General features: G+C 35.8%; 1 protein-coding gene across 3 annotated transcripts in view; it reads right to left on the reverse strand.

The window, feature by feature from the left end:
* The window catches only part of ADAMTS6 (ADAM metallopeptidase with thrombospondin type 1 motif 6), a 155909-nt gene that overhangs the window by 130305 nt on the left and 2290 nt on the right, over window positions 1-23314 (reverse strand). For 2 of the 3 annotated variants that reach the window (XM_085322417.1, XM_085322419.1), the window contains exons 2-7: window positions 19874-20261; window positions 18756-19120; window positions 11770-11938; window positions 5733-5950; window positions 5103-5186; window positions 4454-4599 (exon numbers count right to left, since the gene is read on the reverse strand). In XM_085322417.1, the coding sequence (XP_085178543.1) occupies window positions 4454-4599; window positions 5103-5186; window positions 5733-5950; window positions 11770-11938; window positions 18756-19120; window positions 19874-19970 (1079 nt within the window). In that variant the 5' untranslated portion in view covers window positions 19971-20261. The remainder of the gene's footprint in view (window positions 1-4453; window positions 4600-5102; window positions 5187-5732; window positions 5951-11769; window positions 11939-18755; window positions 19121-19873; window positions 20262-23314) is intronic. The other variant, XM_085322418.1, reaches the window with a different exon arrangement.

Genomic DNA, 23314 nt, shown 5'->3' on the forward strand with positions numbered 1-23314 from the left:
GACACTTTTGGCCCTCACTATTGTGCCCAATAAGAAAGAGTTTCATTCCTAAAAATTAATGGAGGCATTGCTGAGGAATTCCATGATTTAGAAGTGCCAGGAACGTAAAATGATGTATAATATTAACAATTTCCTGTTTTACTATCTTCAGGGTCAAGTAGAAGAATCAATGATTGAAATGAGAGGGAAGCTGGGATAAATGTTGTTCTTTTAAAACAAATAACAATATTATTGTGTATATTGTGACCTCTAAAGTTTTGTGTTCATACAGTAAACTATTTAGACCATATCTCCTAGAAAGTTTCTGAAGAAAGAGAACAGTCAGGAGGCTACTGAACAAGGTTTTAGAAAAAAATCAACAAATACACAGGAACTAACTTTAAAATGGCAAATAGGCACTTGGGAGGAGGAGGGGAGAAGAGAGGGAAGAATACACAGAGACTCTCAAAATTTACATCAAGTTTTAAAGTGACATATTAGAGAATCTGACACTGGACTAAGAAGCGAGATTATTACATTTGTGATGCCAGCACAGAATCATATACACAGATTAATTTTTCTATACCAAGGGACTGAAGATAAGAGTCATACATTTTCACCCTGTTTTTGTTATTGTTTTAATATCAAAGAGAATTTACGTATCAACTAGGTTTACTTGAAGTTACTTCATGGAAAAAAGATGACGCTGTGCAAACAGCATTACAGTGTTAGACTACTTCATAATTAAAGTCTGTCAGCTTAGCATTTTACTTCCTCCCACCCTCCAAAAAAACCCAATTTAATATTTTATCCTATAATTATCTAATGTCCGAGAAACAGTGTCTACCAAAAAAAGCTAAGTGAAATTGCAAATCATGAGCTCTATAATAAAATCCAGCTATCTTTGTTCCAATACCTTCTCTCAACCACAACTTTATCTTGTGGTAACACAAAATGCTTAACTTGATTTAGAACTCGGAGAATATGAACCAAAGTTCCAAAATAAATTGATAAAGGCAGAAGCAGAGCATCATTCACAAAAGCATTAGTGTTCTGAGTGACTGCTCATCATATTACACAGGGTCAACCAGTACCCTAGGACTAAATGCAAGGCCTATTACCTACCCCAGCTTTGCATTATCAAAATGTGTCTAATTCTTATCAATTTTATGTATGCTCAGAAACTCATCAATAAAACTGAAGGAAGACGGTTCTGCTGCACCAAGAACTGCTCTTACTAATTATCTTTTATTTTTTCCTGCCTCCAACATAACAGTGGCAGCACTGAAAAAGCAAAATCTACAATCCCAATATTCACTGTCATGGGTAGAGAATGCAAGTTATTTTTGTTAGTGTACTTCTGCAAGTAATACCATCCTTTTTGCTCTCGTAATTGGGAATCTAGCCCTTACCTGCACCAGTCACTTATCTGCCTCATATCTTATACTCAGCTAAGAAGTTTTCCACAGTCCGCTGGCCGCTTCTTATGAAGTGCTCTGCAGGGTGCAGGGCACCTGCAGAACTATGGCACACAAGCCCATACAAACGGCTGCCTGGTGGACTCAAGGTCAAAGACCAGAGGCTCAGGTGGCACAGCAGTGTTGTCTCTGCGGGCCTGGGGCAATTGCTTGGACACACCTCCATGCCAGTGAGGCTACCTGGCTTTGGGTTACGGAAGTACCCTAAGTGCCCACAGGGCATCAGCACCCATAATACTATTTTCTTCCAGACTGGAACATGCCATCTCTGAACACCACACAGGAATGCTRTCTGTTGCAAAGAAAGTTGAGGTGTTGTCTTTATCCAAATGTATGAAGGTACTCCAACTCCTTTTCTGAATAACTTTGTCCCATATTTCTGATAAACACTGGTATAAGTGGGAACTTTACTATTCATCTAGGCTAGGTAACATTTTCATGTAAATTAATTACTTACTGAAAAATACAGTTTTGATCAAAACAGAACTATTCATAAAGTTGAACTGAAACTTCCTCACTTACTATAAGATAGTAAGATATACAATGACCATAAAAATATTTCTAGTGTCAAATTCAATGAAAAGTGCGTAAGTACTACAGACAAAGCAGAGCAGCATCAACAGGAGATTCAGGAAGCTACTTTCAAAACACTTCTTTATTAGAGTAGCTAAAAAATAACCTTGAATTTGGTAATATAGGTTCAAATTCCTTCAAATAGAAGAGGTTACTGAAGAACTCTCCAACATGTCAAGAGTTTAAAGCACTGTAATTCTACTCTTTTCTTGCATACACAATGCATTCATTCTACCTCATCACATAAATGTCCAAAAAAGAATGGAATCAATTTTTTCCACTATTTCATTTTGAATTATTTAAAACTAACATCTTCACATATTAAATTAATACAAATGTGTATCTTTACTGATTCCAGCCCAAAACAAAATGATTCACATATGCTGACAATTTATTCATAGAGTCAGGATAGTTACCAACTTCAGTAGGAGTCTGATCATGCCATTTAAATAATTTCATGAAGCATTTGGGATTATTTCTGTAAGTTATAACTAAATAAATGAAAAGAAAGCAAATATAACTGAACTTAAAAGTTCAGCAAGGCTTTTAAAGATGGTGTTACTAGTCTGCCATTACTGCATTGATACACTTGTTGTTTATAACAGATAAATACCTCGAAGTGTAAATAGCTGTTTTTGTAACTCTTATATCCTTTTTAAGTTAGCATGYAGAAGTCCTTCAGAAACTTTATAGCATACTAGATAATTAAATAACAACCTCCCCCATAAGGAGGTCTTAAACATTCACTACTTATTGTTATTAAAAAAAAAAAACACTATAACGTTCAACAGGAATTATTCACATTCTCTGGAAACTTGCTCCTGTTGAAGTTAAAGGCCATACTAACATTGATTTAAGCCATGACCTGGAACACAGATCTGTTCRTATCTGTGCGAGGAACATCCTACCAGAACAGAAAAAACAGTACAGAATATATAGTAACAAAACACATTTGAGCAGAACAGAGAAAGAAAATAAACAACTGGCTTTGCAGTGCCAGAACAACACTAACAATCTCAAGTTATGCAGATACACTAGTAGAAACTTAATGTTATGAATGCAGCTCATGTAAACTGGGAAGCTTCAGGCACAGTTATACTATCAACAGACTATAGGACTAAATTATGCCAGCAGAAGTCTGATGCACAGCCACAGCTGTAAACATGCATTTTATTTCAAATATGTGAGCAGCCCTAGTGAGGCCAATGGGACTACCTGTATGCATAAAAATTAACAAAAACAGAGGTCTTTGCAAAAAATMAAAATCTTAGACTGTAGCTGCATTTTATTCTGAGTATTATTCCATCTTTTTTAGTATTAGAGACTTTAAAAAATTACTGGACTAAAAACAGCTCTCAACTTTGACATGTAATCATTTTAGTTACTCTRTGTTGTCATTAGCACTACACAATTATACTTAAAATCATGAATATAAAAATATATAGAGGTTAATCGATTTTTCTTTCCATTGCAAAAAAAATTGTTCCTTTCAAAAAAAATCACCACCCCAAAAAATGCAACCACTGTTACACCTGTTACGCGAAACTCTAAAGACTAGTTATTAAAATAACTGTTTCAARGATTTCTGCAGTAAACATAAGGATTCCACAAACAGGTCATAGAGAGCAGTACAGAAAACCTCCTGGAAAACAAATTACAATAAAAAGATCACAACCCAAATTACTGCTGCTGCACTTGCTGCCACTTTAACACGTAAAGGAAAAAAAAATACTGCCCTTAAACAATCAGAAACAAATTTCCTAATTAAGTATGGTTGCTTGCCCGCAATTATAAACAGCAATACACTGGTGTTCACCAGGACTGTCAGACTACAGAGCAAGCATTGCTGAATCAGTCACAGTAACAGTGGAATACAGGCAAACGTGAACATATTCAGGCTTAGAAAGTAGCTATTGAAAATGACCGTTCTCCTCTTCATTAAGCATAATAAATAAAAACAACTACAAAGCAGATTCTCACATTGCTTGATCCTGCAGGAACCTGTTGTTTCAACAAGAAATACTGATATACAATAGTTGAAGTTCTGGCTTGGAATTCTTACCAAAAAGCATTAAATATGATCAATGTTTCCCATATTGTTTGTCCTCCATAATTAAATTTTTTTTCCAATTATAAAACTAAAAAACGTTCAATAAGATCCATCTGTTCTATCAGAATATTTTTCATTGGCAGTTACGAAATGAGCAGTAACAGCAGAGGCAAGTAATTTGTATATCTTACCTTTCCAAACCCTTAATCTATATTTTAAGTCTGATATAACTGAAACAAGCCATCTGTTAATTTTCCTCCTCGTAAGATTACCTACTAATCATATTACTTTAAAACTAGCCTCTGTATAAAAGTAGAAACAAGAAAGCTACAGAAAGAAAATAAAATAAACACAATACTTATAATGACCATACCTAGTAATAAGAACCGCATTATCATGGTGGGCAATCCCATTTTCTGGAATGGTGTTTCCATCACTTTGGTGGGAGAGAATGGATTTCTGCCACTTACAGAAGCTATCGAGGGACTTGTCTGCATGGTGGTTTATCTCCAAGTTTGGCTGCAATACAACATGCATACCAGAAATGTTCCAAACAAATTACTAAGGTCAGTTGTTAAGCCTTCTGAAGACTAAAACGGGACTATAATTAGAAGCAGTGGTTTCTAGGAATAACCTCTTCTTGCCAAATTTTATCTGTGTAAAATCTGACCCAAAGTTCAGTAGTGTATTACTGAACAAGCATTCTTTCTGCTTCAACTTTAATAATGGTTATGTAAATACAAAGAATTCAGAATATCAAGATACAGAGCTAAAAATAAAGCTGACATCCCTGAAGGTGGATTAACATTCACCTGAAGTATTGAACAGGTATCTTTGAGATGGCATGTGAGGAAATATTCCTTTGAACTGTTTTATCTTGATTAAAGTAGCGAAAGATTACAAGACAGGTTTTAAACACAAATGCAGCCATTTCAAGCAATAATTAAATGAAGTCTATAATATTATGCAATAGAGTGCCTTGTATTTCCAAGGATATAAAATTTAAGTGTAATAACTCTTACCTGATCTTCAGTGAGGACAATTAAACGAGTCACTATAATATTCACAACGTTTCCTAGACTGGAATCACGATAAAGTTTGGCAACCTGACCTCCAGAAAATAAGAAAAGGCACAAAGTCAGACAAGAAACATGATTTGTTTCGTAAGTGACTAAAAACTAATCTATTTTCCTGCTAAATGTAATTACTGTCCAAGCAAGAACTATTTTTGGACCAACAAATAACCATTCAGTAAAAACAAAATTCTTCCACCACCTTTTTCAATGAAAACTGTTTATACCTTGTTTCATAACCCATCCATTATAAGGAGCATTTAGGGTCTTCATTTAAATGGAATAAAACTATACAATCTTTCAGTGTAATTGTATGAATTTAAAACTAAAGACAAGTACAATTTAAAACTGAATTCAGCATACTTCTTGACAGGAATAGTACTACATCTTTTTCCATTTTTACAACAAGACCCACAAAATTATTTGTCATATTTCAACTATGAGTTCCTGCAAGCTGATACATATTTTAAGACATTATTCGTGCCAGTAAATAAACTCAACATTTTATAGTTACTCATGATTTCAGAACACRTAAATTACATGCATGAGAGGGAACAAACAGAGAGGGATCAAACTTACAATATTCATTACACTCAAAATGTAATGCTCAATGTCTTTGCGACCATGGTATCCCACCATCATTTTGTCAGCTACTACCAGCGTCTCCACAAACCGTTCAAGGCTTACTGATCTCTTCTGTCGACTGTGACTACTTAACGTGTCATTGACTGGAAGTGAAGTTGGAAAAGCAGATGCATCACTCATCCACCAAGGCTTACTGCTTCTTGTGAGGTCTTCTAGAAACCAAAATAATTAAACACTTCAGACAGGTCCCCACTAAAACTCATGCAAATACAACTGTTTTATGTTGAGATTATAATCTTAAGGTTACGAAAACAACAAGTCTTTATTGAGGTAAGAAAAAATTAAAGCTATTTGATACACACACACACACACAAAATTACACAAAAACTTGATTTTAAAATAACATATAATGGTGAGGGAAAAAAACTTGTTACAAGGTAGGGTGTCATCCTCAACTTCCCTCAATATGGTTTAGGGTGATAAATCAGCATCTTCTCTTAAAAGATCTGAAACTGCTCAGCTATGTTAATATTAAAGATTAATTATAGTTAAGCATGAGTACAATTCAGGATTTTAAAGATAAGAACAAGTCTGCTGTAATATTTGGAAAAACATATTGAACATCAGAAATACAAAATTAAGGTAAAAGGAAATCAAAATATATCAAAGAATTAAACATTCTGACACCACTCCAAAAAAAAAAAAAAAGGAAGAAGAAGTTGCTTCCCTGCTGTGAAATTATACAATTATCAGCCAATTTTGATCACTACATAATAATATTTGGCCAAACAAATTACATCTCTTTTTAGAAAGCAATTATATACTATTTACCTCACGAATTAACTATAATGGAAAACTTTAAATGGCCTAACACAGGATAATTTCAGTTGTTTTTAACATTAATTTCAATTCAAATCCATTGATTCTTGTAAAGTTCAAGTAAATATTTTGCTATAGAAAAATTAGCATTTGTATATGACAGATTGAATATTAAAAATCCAAACGGTTACAACTATCAGAAAAATAAAACGCTACAGATTTTTTATTTGAACTCCTGGCCTCAGTACAAAATTGAATTCCACCTCCTTCTCCGCAAGTTGACTTTATGTGTAAAAAGTATCCAGTCATCACAGGACCCACACTGAACTCAACCTTCAGTTTATTAAAGTACATAATTAGGAACCTTTTCCCTAAGAAGGATTACAAAGTACCTATTCTTGCTAGCTGTAAATGAACATAAGAATGCTAGAAGTTAAATATGTTCTTAAAATGACTTAATAAGAAGTACTCATGTGACTAGTACCAGAGAAAGACGTATCTCTACTAAAGCCAGTTCAACTAAGAACCAGTTGATTGGACTAGTCCTTTCAGTTAAGAAAAACAAAACAAAACAAAACATATAAAGCTTTATGCAATTCAGCTAAACACCTTATTTTCAAAGGGCAATAACTACAGTACAAAGGATATATGATCAAGTCGAAACTTGGTATGCAAAGCTTCATCATTCTGATTCTAGTGCTCTTTCATACACAGTGTTGGCTTTAAAAGTTGTATATTATAGAAAAGTTTAAAAATGAAGAGAAACCAAGTAGTCAACAAAATGACAGTAAAAATCCTCATCATTCTGCAAGCCTTGATAAGATTAAACACATTCTAAAAAGCAGTATTGGGTACTGAAGTCTTGAGGATTCTGTAATCAATAGCTTTTTCCATGTTTTGCATCTCTATTCTACGAAATCCAAAGTCACTTTAATTGTTCAAAGATCTTAATCTCACCAAAGTGGAGATTTAGGAATGTCTGGAATTTTCTCTTACAACTTCTGTAGTGAAATTAAAAAGAACACTTGGTTCATATTCAAGTAACAAATGTTGATGTTTGAGGACTTCTGATGCTCTTATAATGCTAGGATTTGTTTATAAATACAGTATTATTTCTACATTCATTCACAAATTTTCATTATTTAAAGATGCACATCTTCATTAAAGATTTGAAAAAAATCAGTAAGCTCACACAAAAATCTTTCAGGGAAAAAAAACTCTTCTTTTGGACTCAATCCTCATTGAATCTTTCAAATAAAGGTCTCAGAAGACTTCACAAAAACGAACATTTTTCTTTTTCTTTCCAGATGGAACTAGGCTTTAGCTAGTCTCAAAAGTARTAAGAAACTTGAAAACACTCCTTAGTACTCAGCCTCACACTCCTTGAGTTGTTCACAGTTTTATTTTAAACATGCTAAATAAAGTTAATTGACATAATTTTCCAAAAAAAAAAAGTTTAAGTATGTTGCAAATTTTATTGAAATGTTTTAGCTTTTTTAAGAAAAATAATATTCCTCCTTATTTCTAGATGAAAAAATCCCTTTAAACTAGCATTAAGATTGAACACTGGTACCCCCTTCACATACAACAAAAATCAGGAAAAAAAAATGTAATTATCTCCAAAGTAAATATTAAAAAGTAAGAAATTTAGTTTTAAATCACAACTGGAAAGAAATTTATATGTGTGCAGACACAAAGTTTACAACTATGGTACCCACATTTTCTTAAGTCAGGCCTCTAATGACACTCACAGGGGTGCACAGTAGAGTGGGGGAGAAGACAACACATAAATACAAATAAGTAAGATCTCACAATACTACAGAAACTCACTCATGCTAAATACAGCTACGAGAATTATGTGCCGCTTTTTAGTATTTTAACAATGTATATTAATGTGTGCATATATATACATATATATTTATGTGGGGTTTTTTTCATTCTAGAATATACTAAAATCTGGCTTGAGCAAAATCCCAACATGAGGCAGCATGTAATGGAGCCATCTCTAAATAACGGACCTGCCGCTTTTCAGGATACAAATGCCAATTTGTTTTGAATCACATCCAAAGCAGTCTGTATATCTGAATTTTTTTTCTTAACTCACGCAACTCTAAAATTGTCAAATAGGCCAAATTTCAATTTTAGTCACAAATATGAGAACACAGCCTTTCAGTTAAAAAAAGGCGTATTTCTTAAGATTGTGCAAATGCAAAAATAATGAATAACTTTTTTTGCAACCACATTAGGCATCAGTCAAAATAAATATTTCAATAAACTATACAGTCAAACAAGAACACCATCAAAAGCAGTTTATAACAAAATCTTTGCTGCAAACATTAACGACAGATTTTAACATTTTGCCTCTGAAATAGTTACACTACTTTTGATCCCACAAAGCATTGAGTGCTTCTGCAAGACGCCCCAAAGACCTCATATCCCACTGTAGTAACTGAAATTTGAGGTTAAACAGTTTCTAACAAGGTCTTAATGATTTAAGCTCTATTTAGTAAGACAGTTAACTTGGTGACAACATATACATAGAATACTAATTTAAGATTTTTTGGTTTTAAAACAGTCTTATGTCTAACTGCTTAAAATATTACTAAGTTTTTGGAAATCAGCCACAATTCCATCCTATATCCTTACCTGAACTTAAATGATCTGTCAAATAGAGAAATATTTGTATCCATCTCTCAAATTCTTCTTTTGTATGAATCACCATAATTCTATTATGTATTGTGAAGAAATCCATCACTTTCTCATCCCAACTCATCTCTCAGACTCCCTGMCCCACTTTGTCAGTTACTGCTATTTTTCTGACAAGTCAGAAATAATATTCTCCTTGTCTCTTGTTTCAAAAACCCTGACCACACCTTGACACAGAGCAGATGCATGATAAATTTAGATCTAGATTACAGTAGGGGAAATTTGTCAGGATGTGAGTAGTGGCACACCTATACAAGCAGACCTGTCCCAGCACATTATACTGGAAAACTGTTCCAAATAGATAGCTAAAATCAGTTTCCATACAAAATAAGTAATACACTGACAAAAAGGCAGTAACAGTTTTGTTTGTTTGGTTTTTTTACAACTGCATTTATGCTTGGGGAAAAAACAAACAAAAGAAAACAGATACAAAATGGAAGCATCCAAAACTTCTTAAAATGGTCAAATGCTGAACAAATTTCATTCTACTAGCAGAAAAAGTTATTTTTGTAAATCTGGCCTCAGTCCTATGGTCTGAAAGCTGAGAAACTGGAAATTAGTATTTGATTTATCTTTTAGGTATTCTGGTATTGGATGCCATGTCCCTTTGGGATAAAGGGTTTATGCCGTGCTCAGAAAATGAGTTTAAGAGGTTTGGTAGCATGAAAGAGAAGACTAAAATAGTACTTCATCTGAAAACATAAGACATTGCAGTTCTGGGAAGTAAAAAAGTTTTTCAGAAATTTTCAGCAACTGGAAAAAGTAGAGAGATCATCAGGTAAAAGTTTTGAAGAGAGAAATGAGTACGAGCACGATCTTCTGCTTGCAAGATGCAAAGCTTTTGCATTTCAATGATTAAGACTTCAGAATGTGACAGACAAAAAAAGCCTAGAGAATGCTGAGGAGCTTCTAAGGACAGAGGTAATAAAAAATACAAAGGAATACACATTAAAATTATTAGATGTTTCACAAGGAATATGCAAGATGCAAAGCTCTGATCAACCAATGATCCATGAGACACATGCTGCCATAACAGTTAGACACAAGCTCATCAACTAGCCGCCACTGCTTTACCCTTGCTTGGAGAAGAGTGACATCCTAAGCATTAAGTAGTATCTGACAGAAGTCAGTATGTTGCTTTTTTCTAGGGAAATAACAATGGTAAAAATTAGTGTCAAACATCTCATCATCTTTTCACTTATTTCAAGAGGTTTAAATGCCCACATTGCCTATACAATGAAAGAAAAAGATGGATGCTCTGCAGAGGTCTATTGTAATATGCATAAATCGGAGCACACACATACAATGTTATCTTATTTTACAATCAGTCACCCACTCCAAGTCTTGCAGCACATAGTAATAGTTAGAAGACTTGTTCCGCAATCTTTAGAGGAATGAGGATGAAATAACACTCCCATGAAGTTTAGTATAAGAAGTTTGACATTTCCTACGAGTCTAAGCACAGTTAATTGAACCACTCTGGAAAAATTCTCTCCCAGGCATAGGTTTTTGTCAACAATCTGTGTTTTAAGTTCAGTCAGCCAGTGCTARGAAAAACTACAACTTACAAAAGGAAAAGCTGAAAGAGGTAACATCAACAAACAATGACATTRTTTTAATATTTGCGAACCTGTCCTATAGACTGAATCTCATGGAATACTAATGTCCAGGACTAAACTTCTAAGAACAAGCTATTCCTGAGAACAATAACGTAAACATTAAGATTGGATCATTTTTCAAGTACATGAAAGACATTTTAGTGCTCCAGAACAACTTGCCAGATTTACTCCAAGAAGAACTCCATAAATTAGCTTTTGGCTTAAGTTTAAGCAAGTGGAAATCATGTCAGGAAAGGGATATTTGAAAAGTGTTTTTGTGGAAGTTAAACTGTGCTTTAAAGGTAAATAATCTCTCAATCAAAACCATGTAGTCCTTCCTGTAGGGCACCTGTAAATCACCTGTTCAGCTGCCATGAAATTACCTTAACTCATCGAACAAAAACAAAACAAACACACATACCTAAACCACCTTAAGTGAGGAAGACTTGGAGGCTCTTGATCAGTTCCAAATGTATTGTTAATGACAAAACTATCAGATTTATAACGTCAAGTTTGTGCAAATGGGATGGAACATTCATTAAACACTGAGCTGCAATACTTGGTCACTCAAGTAGCACCTTCCAGTTTGGGAACAAAGCACATCTATAGCACATTTTGAGGAAGCCTGTGCTCATCACTACACTGTGCACAACACAGATATAAAGCAAGACTTATTCCCAGAACCTTATCCTTCAAGCAGTCCTATATTCTTGATCTGAACCTGGAGGGAAAAAAACAACAAAAAAACTACTTTTCAAAGGAGTGCACCACGTTTTCCAGATGGAAAATTCCTATTGCAACTATCTCCACTGTACCTTCATATCTACTAAAAAAGATTTTAAAATACAACTTTAGTTACAATTTTATAGTTAATTGTATATACATAACTGACATTTTTTTTCTTTTACCTGAGACTCCACAGTGATCATGATCATAGAGATGTTGTTGATGCATAGTAGACTTTTTGTAAATAACATGAGGATGACCATTTTCATAGTTAAAGTTACTGGAATTCTTTGTTATATTCCTTAAAGGCTCTATAAAATACTCTTCATCTTCTGTAGCAATTACTCCATGCTTGAAGGGGAAAAAAAAGAAAATAACTTCAAAAGACAAAATATAAAACTAATAAATAAGTTTAATTTACAGTAACATTTGACTATCCTTTATTTCTGTGAAGAATTCCACAAGACACAAACATAGAAAACAGCAGATAAATCAGCTCTCCTCCACTGACTTTAGTGGGAGTGGGAGTAGGTCCCTATACACAACACAGTAAGGGAAGAATAAACAAAAAAATATTGTCTTACTTCTCGAGTTCTTTCCCACCACCCTTGGTGGATATGGTAAGAGAGCAAGAGATACTCTTGGTATATGACAAAATCTGCTCACAGAGATGTTTCTAAACTACACGACTCATATACATTAAAAGTGATGCCAAGCCAAAATGGCCTCTTTCAAAGAGCGAGCCCTCTATGATGGCATGCTGTAGGTCCTTAATGCCATATACTGCGTATTTAAAAACTACAAGAGAGATTTATTTCAGAATATATTATTCAGGGAAAACATTATGTTCTACATCCAAATGCTGAATTCCAAAACTGAGCTAGAGTTACTAAAATCAAATTACTAGTATTAATCTAAGCTAAACAATCTACAAAGCATTTATCCCTTGAAAGGTCTCACCACAGACCTTTGGTGGATCAGAGTTGTTGCAGGCTATGTATCAGATCTCATGCCCCATAACAAATGAACATTTTGTCCCCCCTCATACTGCACTGCAGAATGGTAGATCTCGTAATTTCAGATTTTTGAACTCTGTTGCTTCCAAACAGGAAGTGGTTTATGGAAGAAAGGGGAGATTTCAGAGCAACTATGCAATATCCTGAATTTTCAGCAATTAAAACTGAATTATAGAAGAAAAGATCCAGCTTTAAGATCCTTTCAGATATAAAAATATTGGGGAGTAGACCTGACAGACTCCAAAACCTACATTTGCTAACTTACAAATTCTAGTATCTGTATCAAGAAATTTCTTACCATATAATCTTTCAACACTATGAGAAAGAGATACTGATCACTTAGGAGACTGGGAAACAGGAAATTCTGCATTCATAACTTGATTTGATGAATTACAAACCGGTCTAGATTCCATTAAAGTCACTATAAGATTGTTCAAGATAACAAAAGAAAAAAGTATTATTCGCTTTATTGCGAATTCATCATTATTTAATTAAATTCAAGAGGATTTAAAACTATTCAGCATCCCATTCTCAACACATATCTTCAAGAATTATTATGTATGTTACTTAAGCTCTGCAATCAGTGATGTGTGCAGAAAACCTGTCTCAAGGTACTTCCTAAAGGTTGCAAAGATTACCCTCTCGCAGAAGCAGCCAATACAGCTGTGTATTTCTATTTCTGCTCTCTTATCTGTAAAGCAAGTCTTATGCATGAGTCTTTTTTTTAAAAGGGGTTGTACTTCTCCAATGAGCTCTCTAATATATTAAGTAATCATAAAACACTTGGTCCATATCTGCTTTAAATAATCCAAAGCTGTTTAAAAGATCAGGGTTTGCTATTGCACTCCTGGTGAAGACTCTCCTCCTTACTGCTGTTCTATGTACCGACTGTCTGCTGTTCTCCACTCCCAAAACAGGATTTCAGTAACAACATACAATCCATAAATGAAGAAATAGTGTACAACACTTCAGGAATAAAGGTATTCTCTAAATATACCTGTACTATGTATTTTGAAAAAATGTATTATGAACACGCTTCATTTTTCAGATACACATTTCTTACATAGTGACTGTAACAATTGATGTGCCTCTTCAGTAGTATTTTTCCATTATGAACTTCATTATTTACTAAAGAAAATAACATCAGGGTCTACATTCACTTGGCCGATGTAGGTACAAAATTCTCTCATAATGCCTTCTTGTTACTTGGAATCTAAGATATCACTAAAAATAAATCACTTAGTGGTATACTGCTGCTTAAACAGTCTTGAAAGTATAAACCAAACTGTAACTAGATTCCCCAGATGTGTGGAAAGAACCTTGAGTCTGGATTGCATCCAGTCTAGATGTCAGACATCTGGGTTCAACCAAATCCTGGTCCATTATAAGCTCTGGTATAATGTTCCCAGAGGAAACCTGCAGAGTGGTTCTGGCCAACACCACCTGCTTTTTGCAAAGCCTGTGGAGACAGAAGTACCATCTGTACTGTGGCCCTGTCTCTGCAACAGAGAAGCCTTAACCTAGATCTGATTACTCCAGGGTACACACTCTTCACGTCTGTACTCAAGTCCAGACAGGTTACCAAGTCTAAATACAAGTAAGTTCTATCAAATACTAAAAACTAATAGTTCTAAGAAGCAGTACAACCTCTGTGTAAGCAAGTCAATTCAGATGCCATAAACAACACTTAATCGCAACATTAATTTTCTAAATAAATTGTGTATAAAAGAAAAAAAAACTACTACAACTATCTGCAAACTACTACGACAGCGCATTCAGGTACTAACAGTGAAGGCAACCAGGAAATCATCAATTTTTTTCAGCACTTATTCTATGTGGTTGGAGATGCCTCCATCATATACGCATTTAGTAGCACCTGGTTAAYAGTGATAATTACACTATTATATGCAAATTAACATTCTCAATCTCATTTTTGGCCTATCATCTATATTCGGCCAAAATTGTTTCAGTTGAAAAAGAGAGATTGAAATTATGTACTTTAAAATATTTAAAGGAATTAATTTTGAGTTTTGCTTTTATAGCTGAACTTCAACAGTTTATATATTAAACACCTGCCCAAAGTATGAAGGATATCATTAAGAGACAAGAACTACCAGCAAAAGGTTTTGATAAAAATATTACACATTTAAGAAATAAGCTGAATGTCCCAAATAGGTCACTTCAAGCAACATTCCCAAGATCATTATCTAAAATAGACTGTTTGAGATCCTGTTATCCAATCCAACTCCAGCTAACATATATAAAGTCTGGATCCAACAGCTTAACACGCTCAGACAAATCTGTGAATCCACATGGAGTTCACATGAATTTGCAAAATTGTGAAAAAGCAGTTCTTTGTGTCAGGCTGTCTAGCTAGACCTTACTGTACTTCAGACGTCCATCAGTTACAGAATCAACCCTTTCTAGATATTATGCTTTATTTTTAATATAAAATAATAGTCATGACATTCTGAAAATCTGTCAGTGTTGTTCAATACCACTACAGCTGGTTCTCTGCTTCTGTACAGTTCTGTGCCTAATGAAACAAGCTGCATTAGCTTAGCATATTCTCAAGGATGACAAAAAGTGATCTGGACTGGAACAGTACATCACGGAAACTATCTAAACACTTTAAAACTAGGAACAGCTTATACATGATTTTCTGAATACTAAGTCCATACTGCAAATGCATATTAGGATCAAAGAGAACTCCACGAAAAAAACAAATACTAGATCAGCCTTTAACATCATTTCTGGTATTTCCAAATGTTATAAATCATAGGCAAAAATGATTTATGAYTTAAAAGTATTACTCAAAATATCATAGTACATGCGATTTACAATCTATAAAAGTAAATGCTTTCTTTAAGGTAGAACCAGTTTTCCAATTAGCTAATTTAAGAAGGCTATGAACAATTTATAAAACCATAGATTTATGAATATATGAAAAGAACATTAAGTCTTCTGGCAAAGTAATTCTTCCTCTAACCAAAGAATGACATGTAAAGGTCATTCTTTTAGCTACAACCTACTTCCTGGGCTTTCCTGGGATTTCTGTTTGGACAGAGACATCTATGCTGCCCAGCACAGTACATGCAATCTTACATGCCATGGAAATACTTGGCCTTTTACATTAAACATTTCCTTGGAGCCACAGTAGTCTCAAAATGAGATTTAGCCCCCAAATCACTTTCCTAATAATAAATCACTCTCTAAGTTTTAAATATATTTCCTGCTACTGGACTTCTCAAGCTCAAAATGAGAAAATCTGCTAAAATGGAAAACTTGCTTGAGCATTTAGTAAGAACTTTGACAGCTGGAAGTGGGCAGAGATGGACAAGAACAGGGTAAGTCTGATTTCTGCTTTAGTCCACTACCAGAAATTTCTCTCCATAAGGTGAAATTCACTCTTTTGCCAGCCTGCCACGGTTTATTTTCCTTCCTTCAGTATGACATGCTCAGCTCAGACAATCTCAACTACAGCATCATCACACCTCAACCCTGCTGCCTTGCACTCAACATCTAAAGGCCCCAAAATACTGYTCTTTGCAGGCTTTTTCATGAGAAGGCCAAACCTGCAATCCAGCCACAAATGGAASATGCATTGAAGTAAATAAGAGTTCAGAAGCTAAAAAGCTTGCTGAACAAGGTCTTCAATTCCCTTACATGACTGCTCACTGTATTATAGAGGACTTCTTAAAACTTCAGATAATCTATAGCATAATCGTGGCCTAGCATATGGTAACTACAAGAATGAGACTCAGTAAATTAACAGCTTTTTACTTAGCACTCCAGGACTACAGGCTATTAACTTACGGAGTCTCATTCTTGTAGTTTCTGTATGCTAGGCCACAATCATGCTAAAGTAAAAGGAGTATAGAAGGAAAGGCCGAAACTGGAAATCATGAGAAGGAAATGAACTGATTGCTGCTCAGTTTTACCATAACGAAACTGAAAGCCCTATTTGCATTAAAACTTGTATCAGATACTATAAATGTTCTTCAGACTCAAACAATTTACATTAATTAAACATAGTCTCACTCACTCACCCTGAATAACTAAACAGAGGAACTCAAAACATTCATACGAGGAGTAAATTTGACTCAGACAAGGCTGAAACTTAACAGGACAACTGACAAAAACGGAAGGCTTAAGTTTCTAATTAGAAAGCGAGTCAAAATGAAGGAAGCACCATTCAGAATTATTGACATCTTAAAACTACAGGTTTTGGACAGATGTGGATCAATGACTATGCAGAATATAACAGGCAGTCTCTTCCATTCTCCTCCTTGGCTGTAAAATATAAATGCCCCGAGCAAGAATCTGATATGATGAATTACCATCAATTCTAAAACAAATAGTGTTCTTAATATTCATTGCCAACTGCTTTATTAAGCATAGTGTAACAAGCAGCTGTATAACAAAACACTTACTAGTAGGAATAATCATTTTAAAAATAACTGTCAGATTTATCTGAATGGAGTGGTAACTCCCAAACTCAGTTCTCTGAAAGGCCCTGCCAACACTGCAGCAGAGAATTTTCTTGAGTCTAGCCCACCACTGCAGCCCTTTAAAGGGTCCCTGCAAGCGAGAGGTCTTGTGCTACCCCACTGCTGCTTCTGGAGCATGATGGGAACCTCCCACGCTCCTGACTCGGCCTAGGAGAGGCAGTGGGCACCTGACACATACAGTCCCAGGTAAGAAGCATGACCATGGAGAAGAACTCCAGAGTTCCAGTCATGGTATGCCCAAGCACCCAAGACTGCCTTATCCAGAGCAGGAACCCTGGAAGAAATATGTAAGAGCAGTCAATAGCTACAAACTCTGTAAATAATTATTTATCGTGCAGTATTACATACTAAAGTTAACTTACAAACATTATGTTAATGCACTGACACCTGAAACCACAACACAGGCAGCTTTGCTGCAGTAAAAGAATGAGAATGTAGACAGAAAGAAAACACACAACAGGAATGCTAAAAGCCACCTCATGGTGTGAGGCACAGTAAGATCAGCGAAAATTGTTCTTACATGAAGACTGTAAAGCTGAAGTTAAAATTGTATAAAGTTAGGACAAATCAGCTGCAAGCCTGCATTAACCATACTGTGATACCATACTGAGAGAGCTCCATCTTAACTAGGTTTTATCAGGAGTGTTCATTTACCCCTGAAAATTCTTAAAAAAAAAAAAAAAAAACTACTCAAAAAGTTAACCTAGACTTTATCAGGGACATCAAAAAGCTGTGTGTATTGCAATCCACCCCTCTGAAACTGCAGGCTTTTGTTTGCAATCATGTCTCAAAATAGATTATTCTGTAGCACTTCCAAGGATAAAAAGGTTGTACTTTAGCAATTCTGTTTTAATTTTCTTCCTGAAAAAATGAAGGTTTTTTCCCATTTAAGCATTACTGCCATATGACTAAGAGATCAACAATAAGAGAAGAGCTCAAAAAAGAAATGAGATGAGAATTTTTAATCCTACTTTTAGTTTAAATGCAACTGTTCAATTTGTAAACAAAAAATTTCTAAATATATATATATATATACACATACATATATACATATATATATATATATATATATATATACACACACACACACACACACAGTTACTTTCTGATCCTGGTATATGCGAAGGATCTGCTTTCCTCTTCACCTTTTGGATTTATAGCAGTGATGACTTCTACACCAAGCTCTGTTATTTATTCTAATTTTCTACACCCAAATTCTAAGAGATGGCAAGTGGGTGTTCAGTTCAATCTCCAGTTCACGGGAGAGACTGAGCATCCTACAGGATCCAGTGTTCTCCCCTCCGTGTTTAAAATTTTAATAATCTGTAATAATCTCACCACAGACCTAATCTTGCAGCCCTAAAGCAGACACTGTAAATAGTGAAAGTGTTGTCTGCTGAAGGACTACAGAATTGGGTCTTAGTAGTTACAATTAAGCTTAAGAAAGCGATGACTGCTTTTCCCCCAGGACCCAGATTTGGTCTGGGTTTTTTTTTTTTKTTTGTTTGTTTGTTTTTTGCACCTATTTTCTTGTTTCTCACAAGAATTCAAAAGACTGAAAGCCAGGCCAATGAAATTCTTCTTCTGTATTTTAAAAGGGGCAAGCATACTATTATACCAGAACACGTAACATGCACTTACCAGACCATTGCAGTTGCTTAATGCCACTTTAGTTGTACTATGTTGGTCTTGCAAATATCCTGTGTAATGACAGTGGTCTAAAAAATCATGCTTCCATTGAGGTCCATCTTTCCCCCAGTATTCTACTGTAAAATGTCTGGATACCAAATCTGTGTTGAGAGTCAGGTTTAAATAAAAGTGCTTGCCATAGGCAGAAAGTTTAAAAAATAATTTAGATGCTGCCAGTTCTTGATCATAAGGGTCTGTGCTCCTCCTCCTCCTTGAGGGTTTAGCATTTTTCACAGTAAAGCTGAGGAAGGCTCCATTTTGATCAACCCTTACTGGGATTGTTAGTTGGTAGTGTTCAAGGTAAGACAGGAATTCCTCTTTGTAATCACAAGGTAAGACAGTCCAGGGAGTGGGCATAAAAGAGAAGAAAATATAACAGGAAACAACAAGTAGTAGTATAAACATTAACCGTATTTGGCTAAGTCTTATCACCCCCATGAGTGAAAGTCATTTTTAGGTAAATTTAAAATGCAGAGCTTTAGAATGAAAATATATTTTATTTACTAAGTCAACAAAACGTGTTTAGTTTCTTATTAATCAGATGTCACAAAGTTTTAAGCTACGTATCTTTTCCTGTATACCCAAAATATATAAACATTTAGGGCTAAGTTCTACCTAAGAGGGACGTATTCCTCCTAGTGATACCATTCAAAGCCAAAAGCTATTAGATCCACCTGCAAAAATAAAAACAGTAGTAATGACAAGACGTATTACTTTGTAAAAACATGTAAATGGTTCTTCATTCCATTAGAAACCTACTAAAGTCAACAGATCGAAGTAAGATTAGATCCTTCCTTTCCAGTTTTTAAAAAGTTTTAATGACATTCTGATAAGGCTCTAAACTATCAGMCAGTACAACATTTTACAAGATTTAATTTGTGAGACTTTCTTACAGCTAAAAGTAGACAGAAATTAGGACAATTCAATCAGATTCTTTGTAATTAGCTTTCATGATAATGAATCATGACAGAACTAACAGCTTGTAAGATACTGTAAAYATGGTTTAGAAAATGTTAGCCACCCAACACAGAAACCCATGCTTCTTACAGCTACAGAGGTCAGACTCCTACCTTGAGAACTATATGAAAGCCTGTTGTCACTGTGAAATTCCGATGAAACAACAACTAGGCTCAAAATCCATGTCCACGTCTTCCAAAAAATTTCCATAATTTAGAAAAACTGAAAGTTTTGTGGGGTTTTTTTTTCCTTCTTGGAGGGCTACCCGTGTGCTATAGAGTTAACTCCACTCCAGAATTGCACCATAACAGGTATATTTATAGTACTTCCAAATTAACTATTGGACATTCCACTTTTTGACTGGTATTCTTTTCCAACAACCTGTACTTTCTTCTATATCTGCAGTCATTTTCTCAACACAGAAACAAGCATTTGTAAATTCCTTAAGTTATCTGTAAGATGTTAGACTCAGCAGTTACTGAATTTTCTCCATTTCTTTCCCTGAAAAAGAAAAGAAAATGAATCAAGGCAAATTCTGTTAAAACAGATTGATACTGCAAAACAGTAAGCAACTATAATAAACTACACAATACAACATTTTACAATAATATTTAACCATTACTACTCCTGTGGTCCAAGGACATGATCTCACAAGAACAATGAAGCATCATTAAACTTGAACAAGCAGCTCCATACAGCTTGAGATGCATATATACACTTCAAGTTGAATAGGTCTAAGAATTTATAAAATTAAAGTTTCAGTTTGCGCAAACTTGTTCCAGCTATAATCAATGCAATGTATTCATCAATTTCAGCAGCRAATAACTAAACTCAATACACTGGTAGACACAGGAAGAACCTGGGAAAAAATCCAGAGTACAGTTATCTGATCTTTCTGCAGCATGTATTTTGTTATTACTTGGGCCTGGGTTTTGCTTATGCAGGCAAAATTCTCATTCACTTAAATGGGAATGCTGCGCATTCCAATAAAAAAAAAGAATGAATTTTAGTATTTGAAAGTATTCATCACGCATTTTAAGTTTTTAAATATGTTGTAAAATTGTTTTGTATATATAAAGCACCAYTTGACATATTAGAATAGATTTTTATTTTCCTTTTGGAGGCAATGGGATTCAGTGAGTAAAATATTACCTGTTATTTTTCTACATTTAAAATACTACTGCAGTAATATTAAAATGCAGCCCTAGATCTGGCCAGGGATTAAATGGAAGGTCTATGCAGCTGCCCAGCAGTTTGTTATCACAAGATACCATATCAGGTGTTACACCAACTGGTACTGATCAGTCCTCTTAATACACTCCCAGCACACTTGTGCTTAGAGTAGCTTCTACAGAGATAGAGGATGTCACCTCAGGAGAACACCTGAGAAGGACAAACAGTTTAAAAAGAAATGACCAACAGCATACACAGTCACTTACACAGGCCCACCCAGAATTTTAGCAAAGTAAACTTACAACATTCACTCAGACACATAATACCCCTACGGTCTGTGGGTTGTTTGTTAATATTGAAGAATTGTAATACATAGAACTGTTCAACTTACGTTCAATTTTGTAAGCATGGCTTGTACTTCATAGYATTTTTTTCTGAAGAAGCATTAGGATTTAGTGATGTCACTCACTTACAGCAGGGCCCCAAAGGGTATTAATAAAGTCTCTAACCTGGCCTTCAAGTAATGCCTGTATTATCTGGCTAATATTTAACTATAACTTTTAAGAAGATTGCCAATGTTTATTTTAATTTCTGAAGAGACATAACCAACCTCAGACTCTCCTGCTAGATTAGTCTACTACGGAATGTGCCTTATTTCCAATTCGAGTATGACCAACTTCAAACTCCAGTTACTGCATCATGCTTTACCTCCCTCTGCTAATGAGGTTAGTTATAATGGATAGTTATAATCTGATACAACCACCTCTTGACTGATAAGCAATTCGCTCTGTACAACTTCCAGATGTCTAATTATTTCTGCAGCTTTTCTTCTGAATCCTTTCCAATTTGTCAGCATCCTTTTTCATGCACAGACATCAGAATTGGACACAATATTCCAGTAATGGCTCATTAATGCCATATATAGACCTAATACTGCCTCACAGCATTTACTTAGGCAAATAAATAAATAAATAAAATAATGAGGAGCTCATGTTACACTGATTAAAAAAAAAAGAAAAACTAACATTAAGATCTCCTGAAACTGTAGCACCTAAAGAAGCAGGTAGCTCAGGAGCAAGTAACCGTGGTGCCTATTATCTGGGCATCACTGGCCCATGTGAAGTCTTGGTCAAGAATGCCCAAAAGTCATCCCCATCTTTTCAGGGGTCAGTGCGAAATGGCTTCCCTCATTCTACACTGTAGAGAGAAAAGTATTCACACAACAAAATCCCCTTTAATGTTAAGCTTTCTAGAAGTTTCAACAAAATTTTTWAACTCCCTTCCAAAGTATTTTTGCCAGCCTGAACACCAATATAAYAGGCCACTCGTAGCTGTTACTAATGCTCTGAACTAAGGAGCATCATAGAATCRGTAAGGTTGGAAGGGACCTCTGGAGATCATCTAGTCCAACCCTCTGGCTCAGCAGGGTCACTMAGAGCATGGTAGACAGGGTTGAATCCAGGTGGGCCTTGAAGATCTCCAGAGAAGGAAGGATAAAGCACTTGTGTAACTCCAGATATGGTACTTCCAGTACGGCTGGATAGGAACATAAAAGCCTCCACCATCTATACCCTGTCTATACTTTCTTTCTGTCTTGACTTACGTATGTTCAGCATTTGAGTTTTGATCATGGTCAAGATGATACCCTTTATCAGTACTAAACTTGCAGTAAGAGGCACTTCCTCTACCTCGCGCCAGAAGTGTGTGTTCATCGAAGGCAAGAGAGGGTATGGTTGTTTCCTTGACGCGTACCAAAAGCYACAGTTTCGGCCTCATTCTGAAAGCTCTGCTGGAGCAGCAAAGAAAAACTACACGATGCATTTCAAAATCCAGAGCAGAGCAGGCAAAACCRGTGCCCTGCACGGGGCTTTCTGCGGCAGCACAGACGATAGAGTGGCAGTTTTTCACAGGCACCACAGGCCTCTTACAGACTAAGCAGCACCATGAAGACACACAGCAAGACTCTGGGACACCACGTGGATTATTTGGTGGCAGCAGCTAACCAAGCTGTTCAGACCGGTCACCTTGATACCCTCCATATAGCAAAGGCAGAGATGTTAGGAGGCTTGGGCAACTCTACCATCCCTCAGGTTTTCGTACAGGGCAGCTGCAGAGTGAGCACAGCAAGCTGCTAAGGGGCAGCAGCGGCAGGGGTGCTCCCCTCCCCACCCTCCTCTGCTCYGCTCTCCTCCCCGCTCCGCCACCACAGCGCCACAACCGCCCCGGCCCAACGGCCGTCCCCGCGCAAGCCTAACGGACCCTCCGCCGTGACGACGCGCAGCAGTACCGCACCGCATCCATGAGCCGCAGGTCACATCGCGTGGCGGGGCCGGGCGTGCTGGCCACGCGCGAGGCAGCCGTTCGCGCCGCGGGCGGAGCAC

This window comes from Rhea americana, unplaced genomic scaffold (genome assembly GCF_003343005.1).
Source record: "Rhea americana isolate MKP2758 unplaced genomic scaffold, rheAme1 scaffold_77, whole genome shotgun sequence".
In the NCBI taxonomy this organism is placed as follows: domain Eukaryota; kingdom Metazoa; phylum Chordata; class Aves; order Rheiformes; family Rheidae; genus Rhea; species Rhea americana.